Here is a 27,189-nt window from a genome sequence, read left to right on the forward strand (position 1 = left end):
AGTGTGGATTTAAGGAATCAGAGCCTGTTTTACATTTTTTTTTTTAATTTTTTTTTTTTTTTACATTTCTCTGTATATTTTGTATGAGCTGTTGAACCCTGTTCTGTAGGTCTACTAAGTGAATGGAGACAGATGAGTTAGAATACAGATGAATTCATAATATTCACCAGCTCAAGCAATTTCATCTGCTGGCATTTGGTCTGTTATGAGGAGTCATAAAAACACATGACATCATCGTGAGGACTTAACATCTTTGAAATATACACTGGGTAAAGTTTCTGACCCTATATAGAATCCCTAATAAGTATTAACCCTGTACCGTGTTAGATTTATATATACAGTATAGCTAGTGTTTATCTCATTATTGTAGCAGTCGTGTGCTCGTGTTCTCATTCATTCTTGCACCAAACCACTCCATGCTACAACCTGGACACACCACTAGTACATCATCTGACCGGAGGGTTTTGACCCGGTCCGCGATCGCGCTTCGATCTCCAGCGCGCTTCTTACACTCGCTTCAAAAAACGGAGCCTTGGGTCACGTGCCTTCGCCCGTGACGTCATATTGTCAGATAAAAATGAGAAAGAGAAGCCCTCCTATCCATCCGTTTGTATGTTGTGTTACGCCGATAGGACAGGACGTATCGGTTAAGTGATCAGATAAAGTGTTGCATCGCAGCCCGCGCGTTTGGCTCATAGCTCTTGCGCATCGTAGCAGCACGGAGATCAGCGCGCGCTCTGAACAGAACAGGTGTTGGAGAGAGAGAGAGAGAGAGAGAGAGAGAGAGAGAGAGAGAGAGAGAGAGAGAGAGAGAGAGAGAGAGAGAGAGTGGTACACCGCAACACAACTCGAACCGAGTCCACCGAGAGCCATGGAGAGCATGGTGAACGTCTCAGCGCCTCTCTATCACCTCTCTCATCTGTCCAACATCAGCACCATCTGTCCCAACTTGAGCTCCGGCGGTGGCTGGAACGCGACCCTGCTGGAGAACAGCACGTGTGAGCGACCCACCGACTCGAACAAAGGCTCGACCCCCGTCATCATCGCCATCATCATCACAGCGCTTTACTCCATCGTGTGTGTGGTGGGGCTGGTGGGCAACGTGCTCGTTATGTATGTGATCATCAGGTAAGACTTGCAAGCATGTCACTTTTGGCACTTTCCTGACCATGACAACTCCACCCCCAAACAAACAAACAAACAAACAATCTGCATAAGATGTAAAACATTACCTGTTGAGTCTTATCTTTTGTCATTGATATTTAATGATCTATACGAGGCTGGAGACTCTCAGTAAATAAAGGTTGCAAACTGTACTTTTCATTGTGTAATTACTATCAAGGATACATGGTTTGTGTACCTTTGGTATATATCTTTTTTTCTTGCATGTTGGGCTTCCAAATGCAATGCTTTGTGTTACAAATGTTTTACAAGTGTAGAGTTGTGCACTAACAAAATAAAAATGAATAGAAATCAAAAAGAAAAGCAACAAGAAGATGTACAGTTTAGTAACATAATTTCGGAAAGTGTATGTTCCCTGATAACATTTTAAACTTATTTAAATTGCATTATTTTTGGTGCATAGATTTGGATTTACTAATAATTCGATCGATTTAGGAATGAAAAGGTGCCTGACGGTGTAGTGCTCTTCAGTATTTTGCAAAGTTTTCAGTATTTAATGTTCAGTACTATGATTCCTACTGGTAATTTTTTGAGTTTTCGAACTGCTGAGTGATACTGTATTATGGGCTAAATGGTCAATGGAGTTTAATGCTATTCAGTAATTATTAATGCTTGAACATGCCATTATACAAGTGTTTGCTAACTGTGAGTAAATATGTGTGTTAAAATGGAAGGCATTCTCCTCCTGGAGTGCATGAACGCATGTTGAAAGATTTACACAGTTAGACAGGTTTAGTGATATGCAGTGATGTAGAGTACACTCCCAGAAAAGGAAGCTACCAACATCAGCCTGTACCGTTCAGTATAAAAAGGGCTAGTCTTTGAAGTTGTGCCCTCAAAGGTATTTTGGTGGTACACAGAATGCCCCAGAAAGCATTCATCATCCTTATGATTATTTTCTTGCTGCATTTGAAAATCAAATTTAAGTATATTACAATATTTTTTTTGTTACTGCTCATTTTAAAGTAATTCTCTCAACAAATTGGTTATGGCCACATAATAGTAAATAAAATGTACTATTACTCTGTTTTCTTTTAGCATCGTAAATTTGGACCAGTATTTTGTTTCAAAAAAGCCATGTACAGTATGTTAGACAGGGTGCACTTGTGTTCATTTTAAACCCGCTTGTATCCAGTTGTATGCTTTTACAATAAATAGCTCTGTCTTTGAGTGGTATTAAAGTTCAGACTAAAGATCAGATTAATCCTGCTGTCATGAAGACAGAGTAACTGCCTGTAAAGCAATGAGATGAAGTTATGAGAAGGAAAAAAGATGGATCAAGTTGTTACAACATTGTCAATTCTTTGAACCTTTACTATATATGAAAAATGGAAATCCATTGTAACAAAGTGGAAAAATTGTAGCACAAACCAAAGTCAGGACAAACTGAGTGCTTAGGCAGGAAGGGAATTTGTTGGAGAATTGTCCATGAGTCTAGATAGAACACTGGAGGACATGTACAGACTTTAACTTTATCATGAGCTCTTCGCAAATCCAGCCTTTATAGCCGGGCTGCCAGAAGGAGGTCACTTCCATGTTCGGTCATGCTAGAAAAGTTGATCAAACAAAAATTAATCCTCATTAGGTCTAAAGCCAAAACATAATGATTGGTGCAAATTAGCTAATACTCAGGTAACACCATTCCTATGATCAAACATGATGATGGTACTATAGCATCATGCTCAAGGGTTGTTTTTTAGCAGGAGAACCTCTTCCATTTAGACAGAAATCTGCATTTAGGGTAAATGTGTATGTTCCAAAAGGACCATGAGTCCAAAGTACATGACAAAAACTACTAAGAAATGGCTTGGAGAAAACCAAAGGCTTGTGTGTTGGCATGGTCGAGTCAAAGTCTTATGCTCAAAATGTAATTGAAAATCTGTTTGTCCTGATCTGTTTGTCTGTTTGTCACTATTCTGCAAAAATCTGCAGGCAGGAATATGCCATGTGCAAAGCTTATAGAGACACATCCATACTTATGAATTAAGCAGTTGGTAATTTTTTTTATAACAATTCTAAGGATATACAGTATAGGTACTTTATTTTATTTAATTTTATTTCTGTAGTATCATTTCATAAGGAGCTAAAAATGTGGCTTTATGGTAGGCATAAATTGTGGTGCAATTGTGGCGGTGATGCCATAAATAGAAATATTTTTGGGTGGAAGACTGAATATCTGTATATCCACTCTGTATATCTTCTACATGCTCATTTACTTCATGTAATTATATATAATATAAATGTATATTTCTGTCTAATGGGGAAAAGGCATATCAACTTTTTTCTGTTTACAGTAACCATACAAGAGGGGTTTTGATCTCCATTAGTTAGATCCATTAGATCTAAATTAGTTAGTTAGGTCACTAGTACAGTGGTAATTCCAGCTCTGTTCAGGATCAACAGCTTAACTATTCAGTGATATTTTGGTGATGGTCTGTTATACTGTCTGAACCTTTCAGTGCAGTTTAATGAACTTTAGTGTTGTTCACTAACTTTCACTAACGTTCTGTGTTAATTAGCAGTGAGCAGTGACGTGTGTAAATACAGCTGGCTGATTGCTTTTGATAAGACCTTTGTGTAGTGGTCCTTAAACAAAAGAGCCACAAAGCAACTTTTGCAGTTTGCTAATATGACTTCATGATGGCTGTGTGAGAGCTTGTGGTGTAATTTCAAAACAATATCAGGCAGATCAGAGAATTAAATGATACATTGTGGTGTACAGAGATTGTTTCTACGTCATGGCTCCAGGCTTCCTAGTTTGATCCTGAACTTGCATTACGATCTGCATGGAGGTTTTTCATATGTTCTCTGTATATGTCCTCTGGTTTTTCTCCTGACTCTCAAAAACAGGCCTGTGGAATGACTACGCTAAATTTCCCCATGGTATGAATGAATATGTGAACGTGTGTGTTTGAGTGTGTGTATGTGTGAGTTGTGATGGACTGGCTTCCAATTCAGAGTCTATTCCCGACTCATACAATGTGTCCCCAGGATACTTTCAAGCCCCTGGATTCATAACAAGTAAAAAAAAAAAGAACTAAATTAATTATCTCTAATTTCTCATGGGATCACTACATTGATTTAAAGTTTATGAAAGTTCTTTACTTGATGCACCCTGTGAGGATGTTGTACTCAGTAACACAGGAAATTAGAATTAGTTTCAGATTTTAGGGATGTTTTAAATTTCATCATATCTTTGCAAATATAATTACAGCAACATGCTGGTTAAGATACAGATTCATGGCTGCACGTAGCGAGAAATTATCCAAAACTCAGATTTTAGTATTGCATATTAAACTACATTTAATTTCTCTTTACATCTCTTACTGTTTGGGGCATCGTATTTTTCCTGGCCATGCTTTGTAAATAGTATGCAGTATAAGGCATTGTTTATATATATATATATTTTCGCATGGGTCAGTCAAGATATTTATGATGACAGACTAATATGATAAAGGACAAACACCTACATTGGGCCAGTCAGTAAGAAATGTTTTTTTTATCACATGTCAGGATTTTATGGACCATTGTTTTAGGATAGTATGACAGATCCCAACAACTGTCAAGATAGATGTCTCAATAATTTGCTGCTATTTACTTTTTTACTGAATGCTGCGGGTGACCTTGATGATTATAGCTCTTTTGTCCATGTTCCGAACACGATGAACTGTTGACCACATATAATAGAAAAGAGACAAACACAAAAATACACAGATTTGTGCTCTTTGAAACAACTTTTAAACACATTCACTAATTTTGATAGGAAAAGCTCATTCTGTGCAGCAGCAACTCTGCTTGCAGGTACAACCTTCCTGTGATTATTAATGATTTGACTGCAAGTCGGAAAACGTTTACTGGCTGTATTGTTAGACCTTAGGGGCCAAGTAAAAACGGATTGATAATACAGAAGCGTTTTAAGCTGATGTATTTTGCCCATTGATACAGTAGCTGTACTGGACTCCTGCTGTCTCAAATCGCAAGCATTACCTCCATAATATGCTGCTATTGTCAGCACAGCAACATGCTCCACTATAGTAATCCAAACAAGCAAGCAATACATTAGAGAACAAAGAAGCATATAAAAGATTGATCTTTAAGTGGGGAAGTTAAAAAATTGTATTAAAGACTTATTTTTAAGACTTATTAAAGACTGAGATTACTTTTTTAAGGTTTTTTTTCACAAATGCTTCAATAATCCATGAGTCATCCAGTATAGGTTAGGAAAAATGTACATTTTAGTGTCCAACGGCAATGACATAGCACATATTCACCCCTATGAAATATGTGGAACATTCCACAGTCAAAAATTAAAAAGGAAGGTTCCTCTTTTGAATTTTCAAAGACTGCATGATAGTCTCCAAGTGGTTCTATCCACAGTAATCTAATGCATCATGGGCTGTCCAGGAGTAGGGCATCAGGATGGGTCAGGTAAGTCTGGAAAGAAGAAGCAGTCACACTGGGAACTCAGAACACTGGGGACTGGAGTGGCATGTATAGTTCAACACAGAGAGAGAGAGAGAGAGAGAGAGAGAGAGAGAGAGAGAGAGAGAGAGAGAGAGAGAGAGAGAGACTTGCAAGGCTTATTAGCAAGGTTTGTAGGTGCTTGGGTTAGGGTTAGAATATGAGCTGGATTAAAAAAAAAAATCAGAGGTGTGTTTCATCTGCTCAAAATCAACAGTGCAAAATATTGAGAAAAAGGAGAAAATTAAACGGTATAATTGAAACTTTGGCACAGGCACGAAACTCATGATAAACGCTCCAAACCAGTGAATGTTTTTGAATGGTACCGTGAATGTTTATTAGATTCGATGTAAAAACTAATTCTGATCATTTTTAAGAGTTACAAGAGATCAGAGGCACAACAGTCATGGAATCTTCCTTAGGACATTAATTATTCAGTCAGGTATATGCTAACATACAGTATATCAATCAATTTATAACAGGAAACAATAGGCTTGTGTGTTTTATGCCTGTTACAACATCATACATTTTTCATGCAATAATTGCACCTCTCAGCCATATACTTGAAAGTTACCACATAAGCATTCAGAAATTCCTATCAGATATCAGTGCCTCCCTTGGCAGTGGATAATTATACTTAGATTCTCACAGCTTCTAGCCCCCACAAATCAACATCCGGTGTTTTGGGCCCTTCCACCTCACAAACAGGAGTAACTCTCCACAATCATGTGGAAAATCAATTTTTAGTGTGCAGGAAGGGAAACCGAAGAGAATTCTAATAGTGCCTGAGCTCTTTGTTGTCATGGAGAAGCTGGAAGAGCTGAGAGTTTGCACCCATTGTCCCCTCCTCCATCAGACTACACTTCCTACAGTACCGGAGGGAGGTAGAGAATTTGTGGTGCAAAGAATTCAGCACGAGTGTTCATGTTCGATCCATATGTGTGTTTAGTAATACAATACAGGACACCGATTAATGTGACGATGAGATTTCCTTTTAAATGGGGCTTTTAAAAAGAGGCTAATTACAGATAAGTAGTTAGAGAGCTGTAGGACTTCCTGTGGGTTTTTCGGTTCCTGTCCTTTATTTTTTTTATCAATTTGTGTTTGTACTGTCAACTGGAGCTTTTACCATTTCCAGCTAAGTCTTTCGATAATTTGCATGACTCGGTTTTATTTTGCTGTCAGAAAGCCAGTGACTAACATACTGTAAGCCACAGCCTACTTGTATACACAAGGAAACTCCCAGTGTTACTCCAAATACAACCTAGAGCTTTTGAATCTTGAATGCCAAGTGAGTGTATCATTCGGCAAACAAGCACATAAGGCAGCGAGTGAATGCTGTTGTAAAAAAACAGGGTTTAAAACTGTTCAAAAGCTATTGGCCATGAATCAATTCCCCAAACAATTTTCTCAGCTCTCTACTGAGTATATTCACTGCTGTAACTGTCCTCCATTGTTGTTTTGCTATGTTGCTGATATGGATGATGATGATGATGATAATGATGATGATGATGATGATGATGATGATGATGATGATGATGATATCTTTCCACTCTGCTTCATTTTGCTTCATTCACATATCAGTACTGCCCGGGATACAAATAGTATGGAACTGTCTCTGGTCAAAAAAATCTGATCTGTCATTTTAAAGGCAGAAAATCGGATTTGTAATATTATATTTGGTAATATGAATATAGCTTTGGCCTCCATTTCCATTTCTTCTCTTGGCTGGCACTTTTATCCTAAGAAACTTCCAAGCACAGCTGGTAGTCTTAGTTGGTAGAAGCTCTTACAGTTTAGAAATTAATATCTTCCAAACACCAACTGAGTATCTAAATCACTGCGCTCAAATGTAAGGTTCCTATAACAACTTGACTCGTTATAAGGGCAGACACAGATGAAGTGTAGACTCCGTGTTTTGAGGAGTGGCGATACATAATTGTCGATATGTATGGTGTAACACTGTTCATTATTACATGAAGAGACCATTGATTAACCAGTGGTAACTGTAATCTTTATATAATTTAGACAAATTATAATTATTCTAACATACATGCCTGTCAAACTCACAACAATACAATTTGATAAAGCACTGGAGAAGATATCTAGAGGATCCAGCAAGTGTTAATAAAAAGTGCCTGCAATTCCCTTAAACTCTCTGGTCATCTTGCAGCAAACTGCAGCAGTTTAATATCTTTCCAATACACCAGTTCTGGATCAGCAGTTTTAAACGTGTTAAAAGTGGTGTGTCATCTGCCACTGCAAAAATGGCACCATAAGGTTGTAGATAGAGTCAGATAGAGTGTAAATTTGGAATAATGACAGCATGTAAAATTTTGGCACATAAATGTTTTATGGCAGCTGTGAAAAGCCTGACACTGTGGCAGATGCATTCTACTGGATGTAATTATTTGAAAGTAATGTTACATCTTCATATATATCTTTATCTTAACATTAATTCAGAGTATAAGAATAAGATTTGAAAGCAATGTGCAAGCTATATATGGTTAAAAAGACAATAAAAGCTTCTTGACTTGACTTAACTTGACAATGGTACTTTGGTTCAAATAGCATCATATGGTGGACAGAGATTAACTTAATTAACTTAAACTCTTTCATTGAGTATTTGTTTTAAAATCTACAGTGTTTAAGACTCACTTTCCAGCCAGCTCAGGAAAAGTGAAGTTATAAATCCCAGGGGATCTAATGGGTTGTTCATGGAGAGGAGATCTCAGAGTAAGCCTCTTTTTTGATAATGTTTCCATAGATCCTTAATGAACCAAGAGTTTTACTCTGTCAATTTTTTTAATGTATATGCATGGAACATTTTAGTTGCAATCCATTTTAAGTGGATTGCAACTGGACTTCTGTGTTCGTCCAGTTGCAATCCACTTTAACCTTCCTCAGTTTACTACCATATGTGACACACTAAAGGCTCAGCTAAAATACATTACTCAACACAGTTATTAATCTATTATTTTCCAATATTTTGGTTTAGCTTTTAGCACTATCACACACAGATTGCTACAAAGGCTTATTGATCTTACAATACCATAGCTTTCAGAAATATGGTTGTACTTCATGCCCTTTATATTGTATCATCAGTAGTGTGTGCTATTTTAACTGAAATTTCTAACATGGAAAATTTGTAATTTAAGGTTGATTCTGTGAAAATATCCTAAATGAAGTGCTTGCTGTGCTTGTGACAATCCATAATGTGGTCACACAGTGACGGCTCATCTGGATGTTAGATGGGAGAATAAAAATCTATGATCTATAAATTAGTTGACAGTGAAACCATTAACTATTAATGTGTTGAGCAATGCATTATATAACAGTGGCATAAGGTCTCAATGGCATGAGTGATGTAGGCCAAAATATTCACACTTAGTTCACTCAATCCTTCCTTTATTGATTATTTTTTTAGTTTTAGTTCTCCTGTGAGTCTCTTCTAGGTCCTTGCTTAAGCCAAAAAGCTCTTATTTCTTGCTTAAACCAATAATAATAATAATAATAATAATAATAATAATAATAATAATAATAATAATAATAATAATAATAATAATAATAATAATAATAATAATAATAATAATAATAATAATAATAATAATAATAATAATAACATTTATTTTCTATAGTGCCTTTAAAAAACATCTCAAAGCGCTTTACAAAAGCAAAATAAAAAACAAAAATACACCACATAATTTAAAGATCAAAATTAAAGCAACAAAAATAGACTATAAAATAAGCATTATGTAAAATTACAATTAGTCAAATTAAAAGCTTCCCTAAAAAAATAAGTTTTAATCTGAGATTTTAAAATGGCAAGAGATTTTGCTTGCTTTATCTGAGTTGGTAAAGAATTCCAAAGTTTTGGACCTAGTGAAGAGAAAGTCCTATCTCCCATCGATTTTAAACGAGTTAAAGGAACAGTTAAAAGACCGGTTTCAGAAGAACGAAGGTCGCGAGATGGAATATAAGGAATTAAAAGCTCAGTCAGATATTGAGGAGCTAACCCGTGTAAGGCCTTGTAGGTAAACATCAGAATCTTAAAATCAACTCTAAACCTAACGGGGAGCCAGTGCAAGGACTCCAAAACGGGAGTAATGTGATCTCTTTGTTCTAGTTAGAATTCTAGCAGCCGAATTTTGCACTACCTGTAATGTTTAAGGTAGCTTTAGACATCCCAGCCGACAAGGTATTGCAATGATCAATATGGGAAAACACAAAAGTGTTGATCAGTCTCTCAGCAACAGAAAATGAACCTTGCTTGCACTTACTGTAGATGGTCAGTCTAGTTTTAGTCCCCTTCAAAAAAGTTGGGTTTTAGGTTGGGCCAGAACGATATAATCCACATTCATTTGTATTTATTATATCTGTGGTTATATTACACATTTTCCTTCTCAATCAGTCCATTTTACTTTGTGTAATCATTTGATATACCTGTCACTGCGTAAATCTATAGTACAGTCTGAGCTAGAAAGAAACCTGCCCCAGCCTAGCATAGCCTTATATGTATTTTTCATGCAACCATTATTAGTGCTATTGTGCTTGGTTTGACAAAACTGTTTTTAAAAAATCCAGCTTAAGACAGCAAAAGCAAATTGAGCAGCATGCCAAATAATTAAACTATATGTGTATGTTTTTTTTTTATCTTTGAAAGTCTTAGGTGGCTTAGACATGCTGTATTTATATTAGCCAGCCATGCAGCTACTGATTCCCATTCTATACTCTGGCTGGCTCTTGTTTTGACCTCCTGCATATGTCCAAATTTTAGGATGGTGTATTTACCAAGTTTGATTGTTCCAAGGCCCTGGTCATGCCGTTATAATGTTTGCTGGAAAACCTGTTATGAAACCCTGCAATTACAGAATTAAAAGCTGACCTTTGACATTATCTTGTTAGTGTTTTGGTCATTAGGTTTGAAAGCTGTTTTCATTGTGCACATGCACAATAAGACTTACAGTAATCTTGTTATCACAGAACAGTCATTTACTAGTACCTCCTCACAGAGCTTGTGCTAGTTTGAAATGACAAGGCTGCATATGGTTCACAGAACCACAGTTACATATTTTTCTTTCCTATCCCAATTTTAAAGATAGGTAACAAATGCATGGAAAATGAAAATAAAAAAGGCTGACCCTTTTCATCTTGTTTTGCTTGAATAGGTACGATAGCCATTTCAGGTCCACTTGCACACTTTTTATACACCAGTAAGCAAAACTGTTCCCTTTTTTAAACATCAGTCAATGTCAAATTTTCTCTCTAGAATCATCAAAACGTCAAAGCCTTAATAATGATAATTTGCTGCAAATTCAACTAAACATTATCACCCATTTTAATGGAATTTAATACAACCATATGTAGTTCTCAGACTACTGTTGCAGTTTTTTACTTCTCAGACTCTGGTTGTGTTTCAGCCCTGTAACCAAAAGCGGCAGTATGAAACATCTGGAAAACACCACAGCATTGAGCTACATCGATATGGGTCTTCATTCATCTCAACAATAATTTCATGTTCAGTATAGTTAGTGTACTGAGCATTTTCTTACTTGGATTTTGTGATGTCTTGGAAAACATGATGAACTATTTGCATTACGCTATATTACGTTTCAGGTGAACTCAAGTATGTGTGCACTACAGCATTGATCCAGGTGAATGAACAAGGAGCCTGGATTACTCATGACCCATTACTCGCACCAAAATAGAGGTTTAAAAACAATTACAGGTCGTGAATCACTCGGACACATTGCCGGACTTTATAGTAATGTTTGTATTTTAATTAAACAGATCAGAAAGGTTAAAGAGTATATATTCAGAACCCTTAATTCTCATGGCATGAAGCTATGATGCAGATTTAATGTGCCTTAATGGTGCATTCATAAATGCTAATCCATCCCACGTGTGTGTTTAATGTGCAGTAAAATATAGATATATAAAGACAAGCAGTCTTTAGGAGAAGAGGTTTTATTACTAATCAATGTTCCATCTGTGATATGAGGTGAAATTTCAGGGAAAGGAAGCTTGCCTGGATAGACAGCAAACATCATTGGTTGGTTACCAATGGTCATCATTGGTTGACATGGTGATGTGGTAACTGAAAAGCGGGTGGTGTGTGTATGGCCTTTACTTCACTGACTATTTGTCATCATACAAAATGTATCATTCCATCAACCAACCTTTAACAACCTTTAACAATATACTTTGTAGGAATTTTGCATAAATCACTGAGGAAATATATAACCACTCATCACAAACCTTTTCTGACCCTTTTTTTACTAGTTCTCATACCAGTTTGCTTGTGAGGAGTATTACAGGCTTGTGTTTGTGAGATCATGTTGGTTAGAAAGTATGGAGATGGCAGTAGGTTTGGGTGATCATGTATTTCTATACAGAGCTGTATAAGAAATGTAAGAGATGAGAGAGACTTTGTAAAATATTCAAAAATATATTTTTTTCCAAAAAACAAAAACAGAAACATTAAAACAGAAAAAAAAACATTTTTAAGCTTTAGATTTTTTTTTTAACAATGTACATTTATACAAAATGCAGTGCTTTTGCAGTCAATTTGGTTATTATTTCATTACTAAAAAAAGATATCATGATATCCACAATATATCAAAAAGCATGTTTGTCACAGAATCCATCTAAAATTTTTCTATTACTCTGCATTAGTTAACACACCAAATGAATTCTAATTGTATTGACCAGTAGAATATTAATGAAACAATAGATTCCAGTATGTTGCAGACTCATGATTTGTCCTCACACTCGTGCATTTACTGTGCTCTAGAAATTATTCAATTCAATTCAAGTTTACTTGTGTGGTGCTTTTTACAATTGACATTGTCTTAAAGCAGCTTCACAGAACATAAACATAGAACAAAAGGTTATTATAAAGAATAATATAAATATTCATATATTAGAAAATACAAGATTAATATTAGATATATTTAAATGTGTATGTATTTATCCCCAATGAGCAAGTCTGAAGTGACTCAGTACGCAGTGGCAAGGAAAAACTCCCTAGAATGGGAGGAAGAAACCTTGAGAGGAACCAGACTCAAAGGGGAACCTCATCCTCATATGGGTGACACTGGAGGGTGTGATTATAAATATACTGACAGTCTGACAAATGTTGTATTGATGCAGAAGATCACATGGAGTTCACATCTCCTCTTTAGTATCGCAGAGTCCAACTGGAGCTGGTAGATCTCTAGATGCCTCAGGATTCTCAGAGTCTGTCTCATCTAAGTGGAGCTCCAAAATCTTCATTGCACGGAAGACGATCGGAGCTGGTACAATTTCTGGATGCCTCGGGATGGGTAGAAAGAGAGAAGCAGTAGAGAGTATTTGTTTGTATTTTAAAGTTTGGTGCCCCATTTATTCATGCTTTGGATGAACTGTAATTATCCTTTCCCAACAGAAATTAATTTTAACAGTCTGTTTACTGTTTTTAAACTGTGTGCCAGGTTTAATTGATTATAACGCTCAAATCACTGCGCAATGTAGCAATGGAAAAAATCCACACTGAAAGGTAAATCCTCATGAAATAACAAAATGGTCAAATAAACTTTACAGTCCAAGTGTCAGGTTCCAGCCCGGACTTTGGCCACGTGCTTTTGTTTATGTTCTATGTTCACGTGTCTGCCCGCCCTTGTCTCTTCCTCCCCGCCTCTGCACAGCTGTTCCTCATCTGTTAATTGTCATGTCTATATAGCCGTGCCGCGTTGCCTATGGCAGAACGGAATCCTTGTCGTCTTTCGTCTCGTCCTTTGTCATGTCGTTTGTCAAGTCCTTGTCCCTGTTTTGTGTTTTTTAAGTTATTAAACCTGTTTATTTTACGCTATCCTGCATTTGGGTCTGTTTTTATCCCCACACCCCTGACACCAAGTCCCTCACTTCAGCAATACCTAGCTCTTTCACCTTAACTATTGTACATAGGAGATGCGTCTTCCAAGAATATGCTTACAAACGTTATCTGACCTCTGTTTTGATTGTTGTGAACTTGAGCTCTCCAGAATTGGAAGACATGAAAAAACAAGAATGTACAAATAGACAGAATAAAGAAAACCATGTCTGTATGCTGACTGCACCTAACTCGATTTACAAGCCTGATTATTTCTTTACTTAAATAATTAATTATTTAATTATTGAACTTTCCACTGACAGAAAACATTAGGCCCAAGTCTACATTATTTATTTACTTTTAGTACGAGTTTGAGTTTTGAGTATTGAGTATTGAGTTTGGAATAAAACCAGTTCTGTCCAATCAAATTGGCTAATATTTCTAAAATCCCAATTATAAATTGAATCGTATTGTGATTTCCAATTATGTAACACAATAAAAAAACAAACAAACTAAAAATGCAGACCTTCTGGATGTCCCCAGACCTGTCCTCGTGAGCCACTGACATCATTCTGAATATTTGCCAGGCTCTGGCATAGAAAGACAGGAGCAGGTGGAGTGTCTGGGTAATCTTTAATGGAATGACTCCAAGTGCTAGGATGGAACTGAGCTCTGGATGATTCCATTGCAGGCAGACAGAACAGACCATCTTAATTCTGCATGTAAATGTCAATTATATAAGCTTTAATTGGGCATTTTTATGCTTGACTCCCCCCAGATTATATTGTCCTAATCCATTGTAACTGCCACATCCTTTTCCTCCAGTCAGTCTAATGACATTTAATTTAATGGAACAACTGTCATATTAGAGAAAAGAAGCTTTTGACTAAACTGTAGTGGCACTTGTTCTTCTTTCTGGTTTCTTCTTTGTTTTACAGAATCTAACATCGGTTTGTATTTGAATTTGAATGCGTCACATTGACTAAGTAGTTGCCTAAGCAGAACAGACAGTTGTTTTTTTCAACAATGTTGTTTTCATACAGTAGATGCATTCAAGATTCTTCAAGATTAGTCATGAGCATTTTTGACGTTTCTGTCAAACTCGCTCACTCGAACAACACCCGGCTGCATTGTACGTATATGTTCATACTCACATATGTTCAGCATCTCTAGTGACCTTGGTTAGTATATTTAGCTATCCACATTTAACATTTGGAGAATCAATCGGAAAAAAAAATACCATTAAAAAATGATGCTTCGATGAGCTCTAAAGAGACAGAAGCTGTTCTGGTGTTCCCTAGCAACAAGCTAATCCTGAGGTTTTGTAGCAGAATTGAAAGCTGGTTTGTCTGAGAAAATACATTCTGCTCCACCTTATCACTAGTTTTGGCTTGGGATTCATTTTTTTATAAAAATCCGTTTCTGATTTAAATTTCTAACTCATCCAGTAATACACTTGTGGTACCTGAAAAAGAAGGTAAAATAAAATGCAGTCAAATAACCTTATGTCATCAGTCAAGCTTTTATTACATGCCTGGGCTCGAAGGCTGTCCGTCCTCAAACGGTATGAAAAATCTAATTTCAGAGTCCTTGACGAGAATTCACTTTAAAAAATGGATTTGTGACAAATCCATTTTGTGACAAATTTACTCAATTTCTTGCCTGATTATTTCATGACATGAGAAATGTGAATGTAGATAAAAGTTTTGCCCTGTCAGGATACATCGTCTGTGCGTATTTGAATTATAGCGAACCTATTTGTTGTAATGCTCTGATACAGTAAAGATGCCAGAAAAACACCATCTGTTTAAAGCTGTTTGAGAGAAAGACAGATGCTGCAATTTCCAATTCAGTACGCTCAGAGCTAATATGACAGTCATGAGGGATCAGTTTTAATGGGTTCTCAGCAAACATCTAAAAACCATGAAGATTGACATTGTATATTGGTGATTAGAAGCAGAGATGCTCAATTGCAAGAGGAATAATTGATCCTTGGGATATTCGCACAATTAGAGATAAACCCTGGTGAGAAAAATAAATGGCAGGATCATTCGTCGGGTGTAAAGAGATTTTGGATGATTCCATAATCAGCAGTAATGTTTGATAGCCTGCAGGGTCTCAGTGTTGTGCTACATTACAGTTGAGTGAATAAACAGGTACGTTATCAGATATCTGTGACATTTACTTTTAAACCTTTTTTAATGTCAGAATGACTATTTGAAAGGGTTTACGTTCAGTGTGATATAAACTTTTTAGCCATATACAATGTATGTTGTTTTAGGTGGTATTTTTTTGGGACAGACTAGAGATGTTCATCAGCACTGGGATCCTGTAGCATGCAACAAAAAATAGGAGGTTTTCATCTTATATGATATGAAGCTTGTGAGATGAAGAAAGATGCTGCACAATGCATTGAGAGCGTGAACATGCATAGAACTTTAATAATCTACTGGTCAGGGCCACTGTGGGATAAATAGAGTGCTGCAGGGATAACGTGTTGTTGTAGAGCAACTCGGAAATGATCATCATGCTGGTTCCCTTAACACAAAGCCAGTATGGTTTGTACAGTGGATTTTGTATTATTGCAAAACTTAAATTCAATGATAAATGATTTTGACACATTTTGTTAAAGAAAATCGTTACAATTGATCACAAAAATGACGAATTTTGATGCCTAAATATAATCTCCATAAATTAGGCTATAAATGAACTACACCATGCACAGATGTAACACTAAGCTTCTGAAAACTCTTTATTTAATACCAAGTTCCCTGATAATGATCCAATGTGCTCTTTTTGTGGGTAAATCTGGATGAATGGAAATGCAGGCGCTGAAATCGTTTACAAGAGTGTGAGTATAAAAACATCAAGGCTGTAATAGATACATGTAATGCTTCCTGTTCTGTGTGATGATGTTTAATGTCCCTGACAACCTCTCTGGTTCATTTTAGTCACTTGATAAAATCTCAAGACACATAAAAGCTTTACAAAATCATGAGTGGATATTATAATGGGTTTTATGTTGTCGAATAATCCGTGAAAATATCTTGAAAATATCTTGTGACCTTATTTAAAGCATTTAACCAAAAAAACGGTATATAAAAATCCCATTGAATTCAAGATGATGGAATTGGGTATTATTAGGTAGAAATTATTATAACCAGGTTATTTCTGATTTAGGGCATTTCTTTAAAACTACATATCATTGGATTTTTCCATGTAAATTATTGTTGCTAACAATTAAATTATACTTATTAAGCTAACGATATATCAGCTAAACATTCCTGATTTGTCCGTTAATTATAAATCAATGAAATATTGCTAAAAACAATGAAGGTATTTTAAAAAGCCAGCCTAGGTGTTTAATCTCCATGAATACCAGGTTCTGTCAAAGAAAGAAGTTAATGAAGTTCAAAACACTTACTTAAACGGCGTATACATCCAGTCAAGTGTTTTGCCTGACATTTACAATAATAACAGTTAGCCATGGTGTCATTATGACTATTGGATACCACAGAGTGCATACATTTATAATGAAAACATCTAGATATGCATCATATCAGTGCAAATGAGAGGAGCTTTAGTGCCACAGATATCAAAGTTAATAGTCATATAAGCAGAGATGTTTTCTGATTTAATTTTTTTTTTTTTTTTTTTTTTTCTTGAGGAGCGAGCACACTTGAGACTTTGGTGGGATTGACAATGGCTATGTAGGCTAGCGTTTACCAAATGAAGTTAGAAGATCACGTCAGGTCTAAAACACCTTGAGGTCAGTGACCTTCAGGAATGTATTAAATCCTGCATGCGCAACACACAGTACTGTGACGTTCTGTGCTATTTCATCTGTGACAGTAAGCTAAACACTGCATCGTCATTCATCAGATGCGCCTGCGTCTGCGGACATTGCTATGTTGGAAGCCCACACCAGCGAGATTTTTGTTTACATCCATCTGGTTTGTCTGGAATGCACTAGATGTTATATTTTATCTCTGTTTTTTTTTTTTTTGCAAGAGTCACCATAATGGTTTAATTTAAAACAAATACAATAAGCTAACATGATCTTTTCGTATATTTTGCAGGATGCTTTAAAAGCCGTTTCACAAACTCTACGGCCATGAATAAGTCCATAAAATCATGAATGCACCCTTCTCCACTGAGTAATTCACTGTCTGAGCTCATTAGCATAAAATGCTTTCAGATCGTCAATATAGAAAGATAGCAAATTATTTTCCTGCACAGAAACCAGACACTATACTTATGAATTATGCATTATGCTCATTAAGAACCTATTTTCATAGACACTGGAGAGCACTTAAAATCTAATTTTAATAGTCCAGACACAACTGCCCCTTTCCACGAAGCGACTAACTTTCCTGATTAGAAAATCTTCCAGATGAGAATTTATGCATATGCCTTTCTCCTTCCCTCGGAATGAAAACATTTGAAATACAGTGCAAATGGCACTCCTTATACAGTAAATTGTGAAGGATTTCATATAAGACGGCGAAAATTGCAAGCATCTTTGTGTACTTTGTGTCATTTAGTGCATGCGTTAGTGTTAAAATTGGGTCATTATTATCAGAGATGGGATAAGACTTTTTATGGCACTCCGAAAGCGGATGAATTGAATGTGCGGTAATGGGCATTTCTATGCACAATAGAATAGTCTCCTATTAAAATGCATGCTCTGTCTCACCTCTATTTCTACATCTCTGTCACTTCAATACTTCCAGATTACTTTAAAGACTTCAGTAATTATCTGCATTTATTTCAAAGTGGGGAAGCGCCGCCATATTCGTCTGTTCGTATGAGAAAAGCCTAAGAATTTAGGTGATTTGCTGATGTCTAATTATGATGAGAGCTGCGTAAGTCAAGGAGAAGAATGAATCACGGATTGGATGTCAAGCACGCAAGTGCTACATATATGTCTTCGATATGAACTGGCTTTTCAAATTAATGTCTTTAATAAAAGGGCTGCAGATGACTATCAGCCTAAGATTATGTTGTAACATCATATAGTGTGTTAGTAGTGTAATGCAGTGTCTAGCTCTGTATCTGTATATTGTTTCAACTAATCACATCTGTCCTAGTATTATGAGTTAAATCTAATGAAAGCTGAAGGTTTTTTTTTAAATTAGGGATGTGTGTAATACAGTATTTTATTTTTATAATCTTTGTACCTGCTAGTGACAATGTCTGATTAATTTTTTTTTATTACAAACATAAATTTTTTAAATATTTATTAACCCTTTTTACCAGTACACTGCATCCTTATGAACTTATTAGACATTTTCGATCAGTATAAAGAAAGAAATGATTTTATCCCAGCAAATGTGATAGTAAATGAGTCAGGACACTGTTGTCTTTTGGTGTGAGATGTTTTTTCTTCTGTTAGATAACGTTACACAGAATTTTAGTGTTTGAAGATAAGACCTTCACATTTTAGATGCTTATGAGCAAGCACTTGGGGCATCTCAGGGAACAGAAATGGGTTTGATTCCACTATTTACTTTGAATATACTTTTTTTTTTTACTTTTCTATGAATATATTGCCCCTAGAATGCTAGGGAAAAACATGAATACTTATGAAAAACTAGAAAGTCTAAAAGCCCTGACTGTCTACTTTCATCTGAGCCATTAACCAACACTCTGGGCTGTGAAAGAAATCAGTGGGGAATTCAAAGCTGAACATAGTCACCCCAAAACAGGCACAAATTCCATGTTTTGCTTCTTGTTATAAAGAGTTGCTGTATCCAAAAACACATGAAAATATAAACCTCCTGCTGTGGAAAAAAACAAAAGTGTGCTTCCCATTCGTATCTGTATTTGAATCTGTTCAGTCCTAATGAAGTATTTTGTGTTCAGTTACGTACTATTCTTATATGTAATATTACAACTCTATCATCCTTGAAAATGATTCACAAAATGAAGTGCAATTTAATGCAGTGCTTCTGTGTGATCTGCTTCTATGCACCACAGATACACCAAAATGAAGACTGCAACAAACATCTACATCTTTAACCTGGCCTTGGCAGATGCCTTGGCTACCAGTACCCTCCCCTTCCAAAGTGTGAACTATCTCATGGGCACCTGGCCTTTTGGGGACATCCTGTGCAAGATTGTCATGTCGATTGACTATTACAACATGTTTACAAGTATCTTCACGTTGACAACTATGAGTGTAGACCGCTACATCGCAGTGTGCCACCCAGTGAAAGCTTTGGACTTCAGGACCCCTCGCAATGCCAAGATCGTCAACATCTGCAACTGGATCCTGTCGTCTGCTATCGGTCTGCCAGTCATGATCATGGCTTCAACTATTACTACACTCGACTTCCACAGCAGCGGTATGTGTGAAATTACTACATAATTCAAATACCTTATATAAATGGGTGTGTATTTTCTATAAGGGATTAGTGAGAGTTTTAGCAAGAATTATAAATATACTTATAACCTGGGTCTGGAAAATTATTTAATTGTTCTGAATCTAGACAGAATAGTCCATAATACTAAAGTGGGGCTAAATATATTGTGCAAAACAAATGGAACCCCAGAGTTTATTAGAGAAAAGCAAAACAAACATCATCATGAAAACCAATGAACTATCAAAGCAAGTCCAGGACAAAATTCAGGGAAAGGAGTTCGTGGGATCAAATGTATATGGACATCTGACTATTGCACCCTTATGTGGCAATTCCCCAAACTGTTACCACATACTTGGAATAGCAAAATTGTCTAGAATGTATTTGTATATTGTAGCATGATTTCCATTGACTTGAACTAAGTGTCATGCTGGAACAGATTTGTTCCAGCATGACACTGCCGCTGTGCACAACGCAAGGTCTATGAATGCAGGGTGGGGCTGAAAAATTTTGTTTACTTGTGTCCTTACCTGAACTTCACTGAACACCTTTATCTGACATAATACCAGAGCCCAATCTCACTAACGCTCTTGTGGCCGAAAGATTCCCATAACTGCATGAAAAGATTTTGTAAAATGCCTTCTTAGATGATTGCATACTGTAGCAACCACAGAGGAAGGTGGGGGATGCAACTGTGTATTAATGACAATGTTTTTAGGATAGGATAACAACTACAGCAAGTACTTATAGGTCTGATGGTCATACGTTCACATACAATGAGCTTTTTGTATGTTCTAATGATATTTTGAAAGCTTTTAATTCATTACATACGAGAGTAAATATGTGAGACATAGAGAAAAACATAGAGAACGCAATGCCAACATAATGCCTTCATAGAATAATAGAGCCATTGTCTTTTATAAATTGTCACATATCTGATGACAGATGATCCACTGTTGTATTAATCGTGTTTCCGTGTGCCATTTTCTGCTTATCCTTTCTCCCACAGCATTAGGCATTGTTGACTGCACTCTTTTGTTTCCTCACCCATCCTGGTACTGGGAGAACCTGCTAAAGATCTGCGTCTTCATCTTTGCCTTCATAATGCCTGTTTTGATTATCACTGTGTGCTATGGCCTGATGATCCTCCGCCTGAAGAGCGTTCGCATGCTGTCCGGCTCCAAGGAGAAGGACCGCAACCTGAGACGCATCACACGCATGGTGTTGGTAGTGGTGGCTGTCTTCATTGTGTGCTGGACCCCAATCCACATCTTTGTGATCATCAAGGCCCTGGTGACTATCCCCAACTCTTTACTGCAAACCATCACCTGGCACTTCTGCATCGCCTTGGGTTACACCAACAGCTGCCTCAACCCGGTGCTCTATGCCTTCCTGGACGAGAACTTCAAGCGATGCTTCCGCGAGTTCTGCATACCCAGTCCATCAGTGCTGGATCTACAGAACTCGATTCGTTCGACGCGCACCCGCAATCCACAGCGCGAGGCTCAGTCCAGTCCCACAGTAGATCGAACCAACAGGCAGGTATGACTAGCAGTGGAGATGTCCTCACTGGATTTGCGCTGCCAGCCCAGTGTTGACATCAACTCAGAACTCACACAAGTCACCACAGGTCTCTAAGCCTGGGGTAGAACTACCAGTCAGCTGTGATACTCATGAAAATCTACCATACCATTCTAGATTTCTTCTAAAATCTATATTTCATATGCTATAGTGGAGTGAATCTTCAGACTAATTTGAATTTGGATTCTTAGAAATCTAGTTACTAAGAAGAAACCTTACACGAACACAAACATTTCCACGAAGCTGAATGATAAGTAGCCCAGAATTGCTTGTGCAAACATCTGCCATGTTAGCCATTAGACCAATTATGTTTTATAGGCCAACATATGCTGTATGATAACCGTTGCATTTCTGCTTTTCTTTTTTCTCTGACTGTTTGTTTGTCACTGTGTAATCAAAAAAGGACTGTAAAGAAATTGTTTTCTCTTCATCTCCAGTTAATGTAATGCTCTAAATACATTGTAAATAATATTTTCTTTAAAAAAAAAATCAGTGCTTTATATTTGTCAAACTGTGCCATTAGATTGAATTAAATATCCTAGATATGTATGAACATATATTCTGTATATCAGTGATTCAAGTGGAATGTCACATCCACACGTTACCACAAGTTTCCAAGCAGCATGATATCAAAGGTGTTGTTTTTTTCAGCTGGTCCACCTGCACTGCAACGTCCTTAAAAAAAACTATACATGATATAGTTATAGTTAGACTAGGTTTGTAGTTCTTTGAATCAAATGCACAATGTGAAATTTTTTGTTCTTTGACATGGCACATATGCAATTGTCATGCTTCAGTGGTGACAAATTATGTATGTGATTGTACAAACGTGTTATTTGTCAAATCTGATTTGTAAGATAATCAAATTTACAATGCTGAGGTCTTAAACTCAAATATCTTGCTTGCATGGCAACATTTTCTTCAGAAAAGATATAAAGGTTGTATTTTCTATGTGTTACTGAGTTTTTCATTTTCATCCTAAATAAATTATTTGGTGTGAATTGTATGTTTCTTTTCATGTCACTGGACTGAAATAAGCAGCACTTCACAGAAATATGCAGCACAGACTAGGGATGAACCGATACCACTTTTTCTCTTCCGATCCGATTCCGATACCAGAGTTTGCCAGTATCGGCCGATACCGATCCGATATCTGTGTTCTTTTCTACCTTTAAAACTAAAGAATGTATACAACTCGCTTAGTTATTACGATTTATTTGTTCCTGGCAAAGAAATACAAAAATGTCTATTACTGGGTGAAAAATGAAAACATAAGAAACCTTAAAAAAGTATTAATGCAGTAGCAAACAGTACATTTAACTGTTAGTGGTATAACAATCTAAACCATATATACTGCAATTATTAAATGTAATTATTTTCTGAAGAAAAGGCAATATTTTAAAATGAATCTTAAATTAGAACTCTTGAAACACAATGAAAAATGTATTAAAGAGTAAACCTTGCACCCAAATGAGCGACATGTTTAAAGCGCTAAACTTGCTTGTCTGTCACAGGCGGTCGTGCAACAAATTTCCTATAAAATGTATTATATTTATTTTCATTAATGTATTTTAATATATAAGTGTATTTTTATATGTTCAAGCAATAGTTAGTTAATTGACATTATTCAACCACCATGGCCATGGATTTCAGGAATCAGGAGTGTGGTCAATGCTGTAGGTAAACGACTGGCGGCACTCTGAAAAGTGCGATACCCATGACCACGGGTATCAGATTTGGATCGGTCATGCACCACCGATACCCGATCCACTCAAAATGCTTGGATCGGCGCCGATACCGATCCAAAATATCGGATCAGTACATCAGTAGCACAGATAACAGATGAGGTCTGAACTTTGTTGTTTAAAAAGATAAAAATGATTCATACATTATTAAGGTTTGGTAATGCAAAGGTTTCTCATTGCTGATCTTTCCCATGGTACAGTCTTTGTCTTTGCTCTCCTTTGTGTGTTGTGAGAGATATTCATAGGAATTTATGTTTCTAATGCAAGCACACAGAAAGTTTTATCCAGTAAGGAGTCAAATACACAGAGGTGATGAGATAGGATTTGTTGATTTCTCATTCAGTGCACAGCATATTTGTGTTGCTTTAACTGCTGAACCACATCTTTAAAACATTTTCAACATTACTTATACCATTCAAACTAAACTGAAGGTCAGTGACCTGATGGTTCACAACTGCTACATTTATTTAATGACCATAGCTTTTTCATATTAATGATATTAAAAACAATATTTTTAAAATATGCATTATTCACATGGCTTTTATGAAAATGGGTTGCTTTGCATAATTGTAGACACACGCAACAGCTCTGAGCATAAATGCAGGTGTCATACGATTTTCATATTTACACATGCACAATATAATCTGCTGGTGTTTTTATAGTGTTAAATAAGTAGACAAATGGCCAATACCATGCCAGAGAAATACCCCTTATAGCATAACCGAGAATCCGAACCCTTTCACTATACAGTAGGACGTCTGCGTTTTGCTGCTGAATTTTGCGCATGCACTCGCCCACATTTAAATATACCGTCTAACGTGACTCATCTGATAATATTACTGTTTACACATCTTTATAGGCTTGTGTTTGCACTTTTTGCACCACTACACGCTTAAATGTGCGTTTATCTTTGTAATGAGGGTTTTATGCCCTGCAACCCTACCATAATATCTCTCTCTGTGTCTTGCTGACATTCTGATCACGTCCTGCATTAACATTCTCAGTCATCTGAAGAGCAGTGTCTCTTCTGCTTTCCACTCATCATACATAATGCACAAGGATCACTGTCAACAAATGTGCACTTTCCCCTACAGTGTCCAATCTCATTTACTGCTGTCTTTCCTATACTGTAGATCTTAACAATATCTCATTAGCTCCTGCTGTTGGGGTGTCTCCATAATGAACTGTCGTTCAAGCCATATAAATTTTTCCCATTGCCGTCTTAATTTAAAGATGCACAGCATTTATCTACAAAAACAGAAGTGCCTAGAAGAACCTTGGCTGGCTAAAATGATGCTTACAAAAACTTACATTTCTGTATAAAGCTGCACAAAGTATACCTGAGGCTACTGGTGCATTTTAATATACAAAGGATTTTCACATCAAATCTTGACTGTTCTTGATGACAGGAATGGAACCCAGTGTGGTCTTCAGTTGTAGTATCACATATGACTCAATGTTTGATGTGTTATTTTGAGATGCTTTTCTACATAACATTTATGGCATTTGCTGATGTCTTTATCCAGAGATACTTTCATTTTATCTAATACAACTAAGCATTTGAGGGTTAAGGGCCTTGCTCAAGGGCCCAGCAGTGCCAGTTTGGTGGACCAGAGATTGGAACTCACAACCTCCTACTCAGTGGTCCAACACCTTAACCACTAAGCTTCCACTTCCCTTTTCTTTATTTAGAGAGTGGTTAATTACAGTATATAGCCTCCCTGTCATCTTGAACCAGTCTGGCAATTCCCTTTATTAGCTCTAATATATCTTTGTCCCTGTACAGAGGTGCGTCTAAAACTCCCAGTAAATCAGCAAGTCTCTAAAATACCTTTAGACAATTTCACAAATGACTTGACATTGAGATTATTCTGATGTAAGCATCTTAGTAATGCATTAGCATGGTTTTATATGAAATCGAAAGAAAATGCCTATGAGTATACCTCATACACTGTATGCTGGAATATCATAGTATCTAATAACAGTAGTAATAGTTCCAATAGTTCAGAAGCTCCATTTTACCTTGAAGATTTTCCGCAGATTTCTATGTGCTCTATAGTGATTTATTATTTTTCTACTACACTTGTAATAAGTGCCATTTCCACTGTATTCTACACAAAGACCTACACGCTGACACTCTGTTCTTTATTTCTTTCCTTTTTTTAGTCTCGAACATATGCTTTAAACATACACTATATTGCCAAAGGTTTTGGGATGTCTGCACTCCATTCCTAATCTGTAAGAATTTCACCCCCGAACACGAGCCAGGACAGAAATTATAAATCCTTTCTTAGAATCTACACATCCAGCACTGCAGAAGAACTCCAAAGACTCCAAATAGGACTCCAAAGACCTTTTCCAGCAAAATAAAACACAATACCAACACCAAGCGGCTAAATGAACAGAGATAAAAAAAAAGGAGAGAAAACATTGCACATGCAACAAAAATGACACAAGCAATCGACCAATCCACGACATAAACACAAATAGCTTCTGTATAACTGTATAAACACTTTTTTATTAAACACCAAGTTTTTTTTTTTTTGTTTTTTTTGCTGTGTTCTGTTTTCTTTTACTGTGATCTTGTGAGATTTTACCACAATTATTCAAATACACATTGTAGTTTTTAAGATTTAACCATGAGCAACATGGGCCTTTGATCGCTACTGTATAAAGGTGTGACAGAATACACACACACACACACACACACAAACACACACACACACAAACACACACAAACACACAACCCCCCCCCCCCCCCCACACACACACACACAAACATACATACATACACACCCTCATTTTTAAAGAAAGAGAACTGTTACTGCACTTAAATAATTATAAAAAAAAATTTATATATAAATTATATTATATAATTATATATTCATTCATTCATTCATTTTCTACCGCTTATCCGAACTTCTGGGGTCACGGGGAGCCTGTGTCTATCTCAGGCATCATCGGGCATCGAGGCAAGATACACCCTGGATGGAGTGCCAACCCATCGCAGGGCACACACACACACTCTCATTCACTCACACACTACGGACAATTTTCCAGAGATGCCAATCAAACTACCATGCATGTCTTTGGACCGGGGGAGGAAACCGGAGTACCCAGAGGAAACCCCCGAGGCACGGGGAGAACATGCAAACTCCACACACACAAGGCGGAGGCGGAAATCGAACCCCGACCCTGGAAGTGTGAGGCGAATGTGCTAACCACGAAGCCACCGTGCCCCCCTAATTTTATATATATTATATTATATATTATAATTTTATATATATATAAATATATATATTATTCTCAAATTGTTCAATAGAAGGAAATTAATTGGGCAATTCAACACTTCAGTGTATAAACAAACTCAATTAGGTTAAAGGGATCAGCTTTAAAAAGGCATTTTTCACATGTATTACATGATACTGTGCATGTTGAAAATGTAGTAACTCATCACTGCTCATCCATCCATCCATCCATCCATCATCATCACTTATCCTACACACATCACAGCGCACAATTGCACACTCACAAACACTTTCACATACTACAGAAAAATGTAGAGATGCCAATCAACCTACAAACATGTCAAAATGTTCAAAGTTAATTACATTTATCTTTGCAGTGCAAATGAACAATACTTACATATTATCCCCATTTATAAAGCTAATTGTTCTGTTAATTAAGCTAGCGAGCTATAGCTCACATACTGAAATAGCTCAGTCAGTGTAGGAAGACAGCTGGGTTGTGTTACTTGGAGGACTGTGCAGTGAAACAATATTGTAGCTATAGATCATTTGCATAATTAAAAGATTTGTGGTAATGCGCCTGCATTTCATTCAGGGTGGATTTCAACCTCATATCCACTTTTCATGGAATATGCTCCTAATCCACTAGCACTACAAGGTCAGGATAAAATGTTTACTGAAGATAAATAGTCAATTAGACAGATCATTCATTTTACTTAGTAGGATTCCTTCTTAAATATTAACCAGTATCAACACTAGTA

General features: G+C 36.6%; 1 protein-coding gene across 1 annotated transcript; it reads left to right on the forward strand.

Annotated features, from left to right (window-relative positions):
* The first annotated feature begins 452 nt into the window (after positions 1-452).
* Positions 453-22,406, forward strand: oprm1 (opioid receptor, mu 1). The gene is made up of 3 exons (XM_027145812.2): positions 453-1,128; positions 19,472-19,839; positions 20,864-22,406. The coding sequence occupies exons 1-3, from the start codon at positions 872-874 to the stop codon at positions 21,400-21,402; spliced, it is 1,164 nt and encodes a 387-aa protein (XP_027001613.1). The 5' UTR covers positions 453-871; the 3' UTR covers positions 21,403-22,406.
* The last annotated feature ends 4,783 nt before the right edge of the window (positions 22,407-27,189 follow it).

The sequence above is a fragment of the Tachysurus fulvidraco genome, chromosome 4, assembly GCF_022655615.1.
Source record: "Tachysurus fulvidraco isolate hzauxx_2018 chromosome 4, HZAU_PFXX_2.0, whole genome shotgun sequence".
NCBI lineage: Eukaryota > Metazoa > Chordata > Actinopteri > Siluriformes > Bagridae > Tachysurus > Tachysurus fulvidraco.

What these genes read in the sequence shown, in the direction of transcription:
- oprm1 (XM_027145812.2), top strand. Translation starts at nt 872, where the DNA reads ATGGAGAGCATGGTGAACGTCTCAGCGCCTCTCTATCACCTCTCTCAT. An exon ending in GTTATGTATGTGATCATCAG is followed by an intron (nt 1,129 to 19,471) that starts GTAAGACTTGCA and finishes TATGCACCACAG; the next exon opens with ATACACCAAAATGAAGACTG. An exon ending in ACTCGACTTCCACAGCAGCG is followed by an intron (nt 19,840 to 20,863) that starts GTATGTGTGAAA and finishes TTTCTCCCACAG; the next exon opens with CATTAGGCATTGTTGACTGC.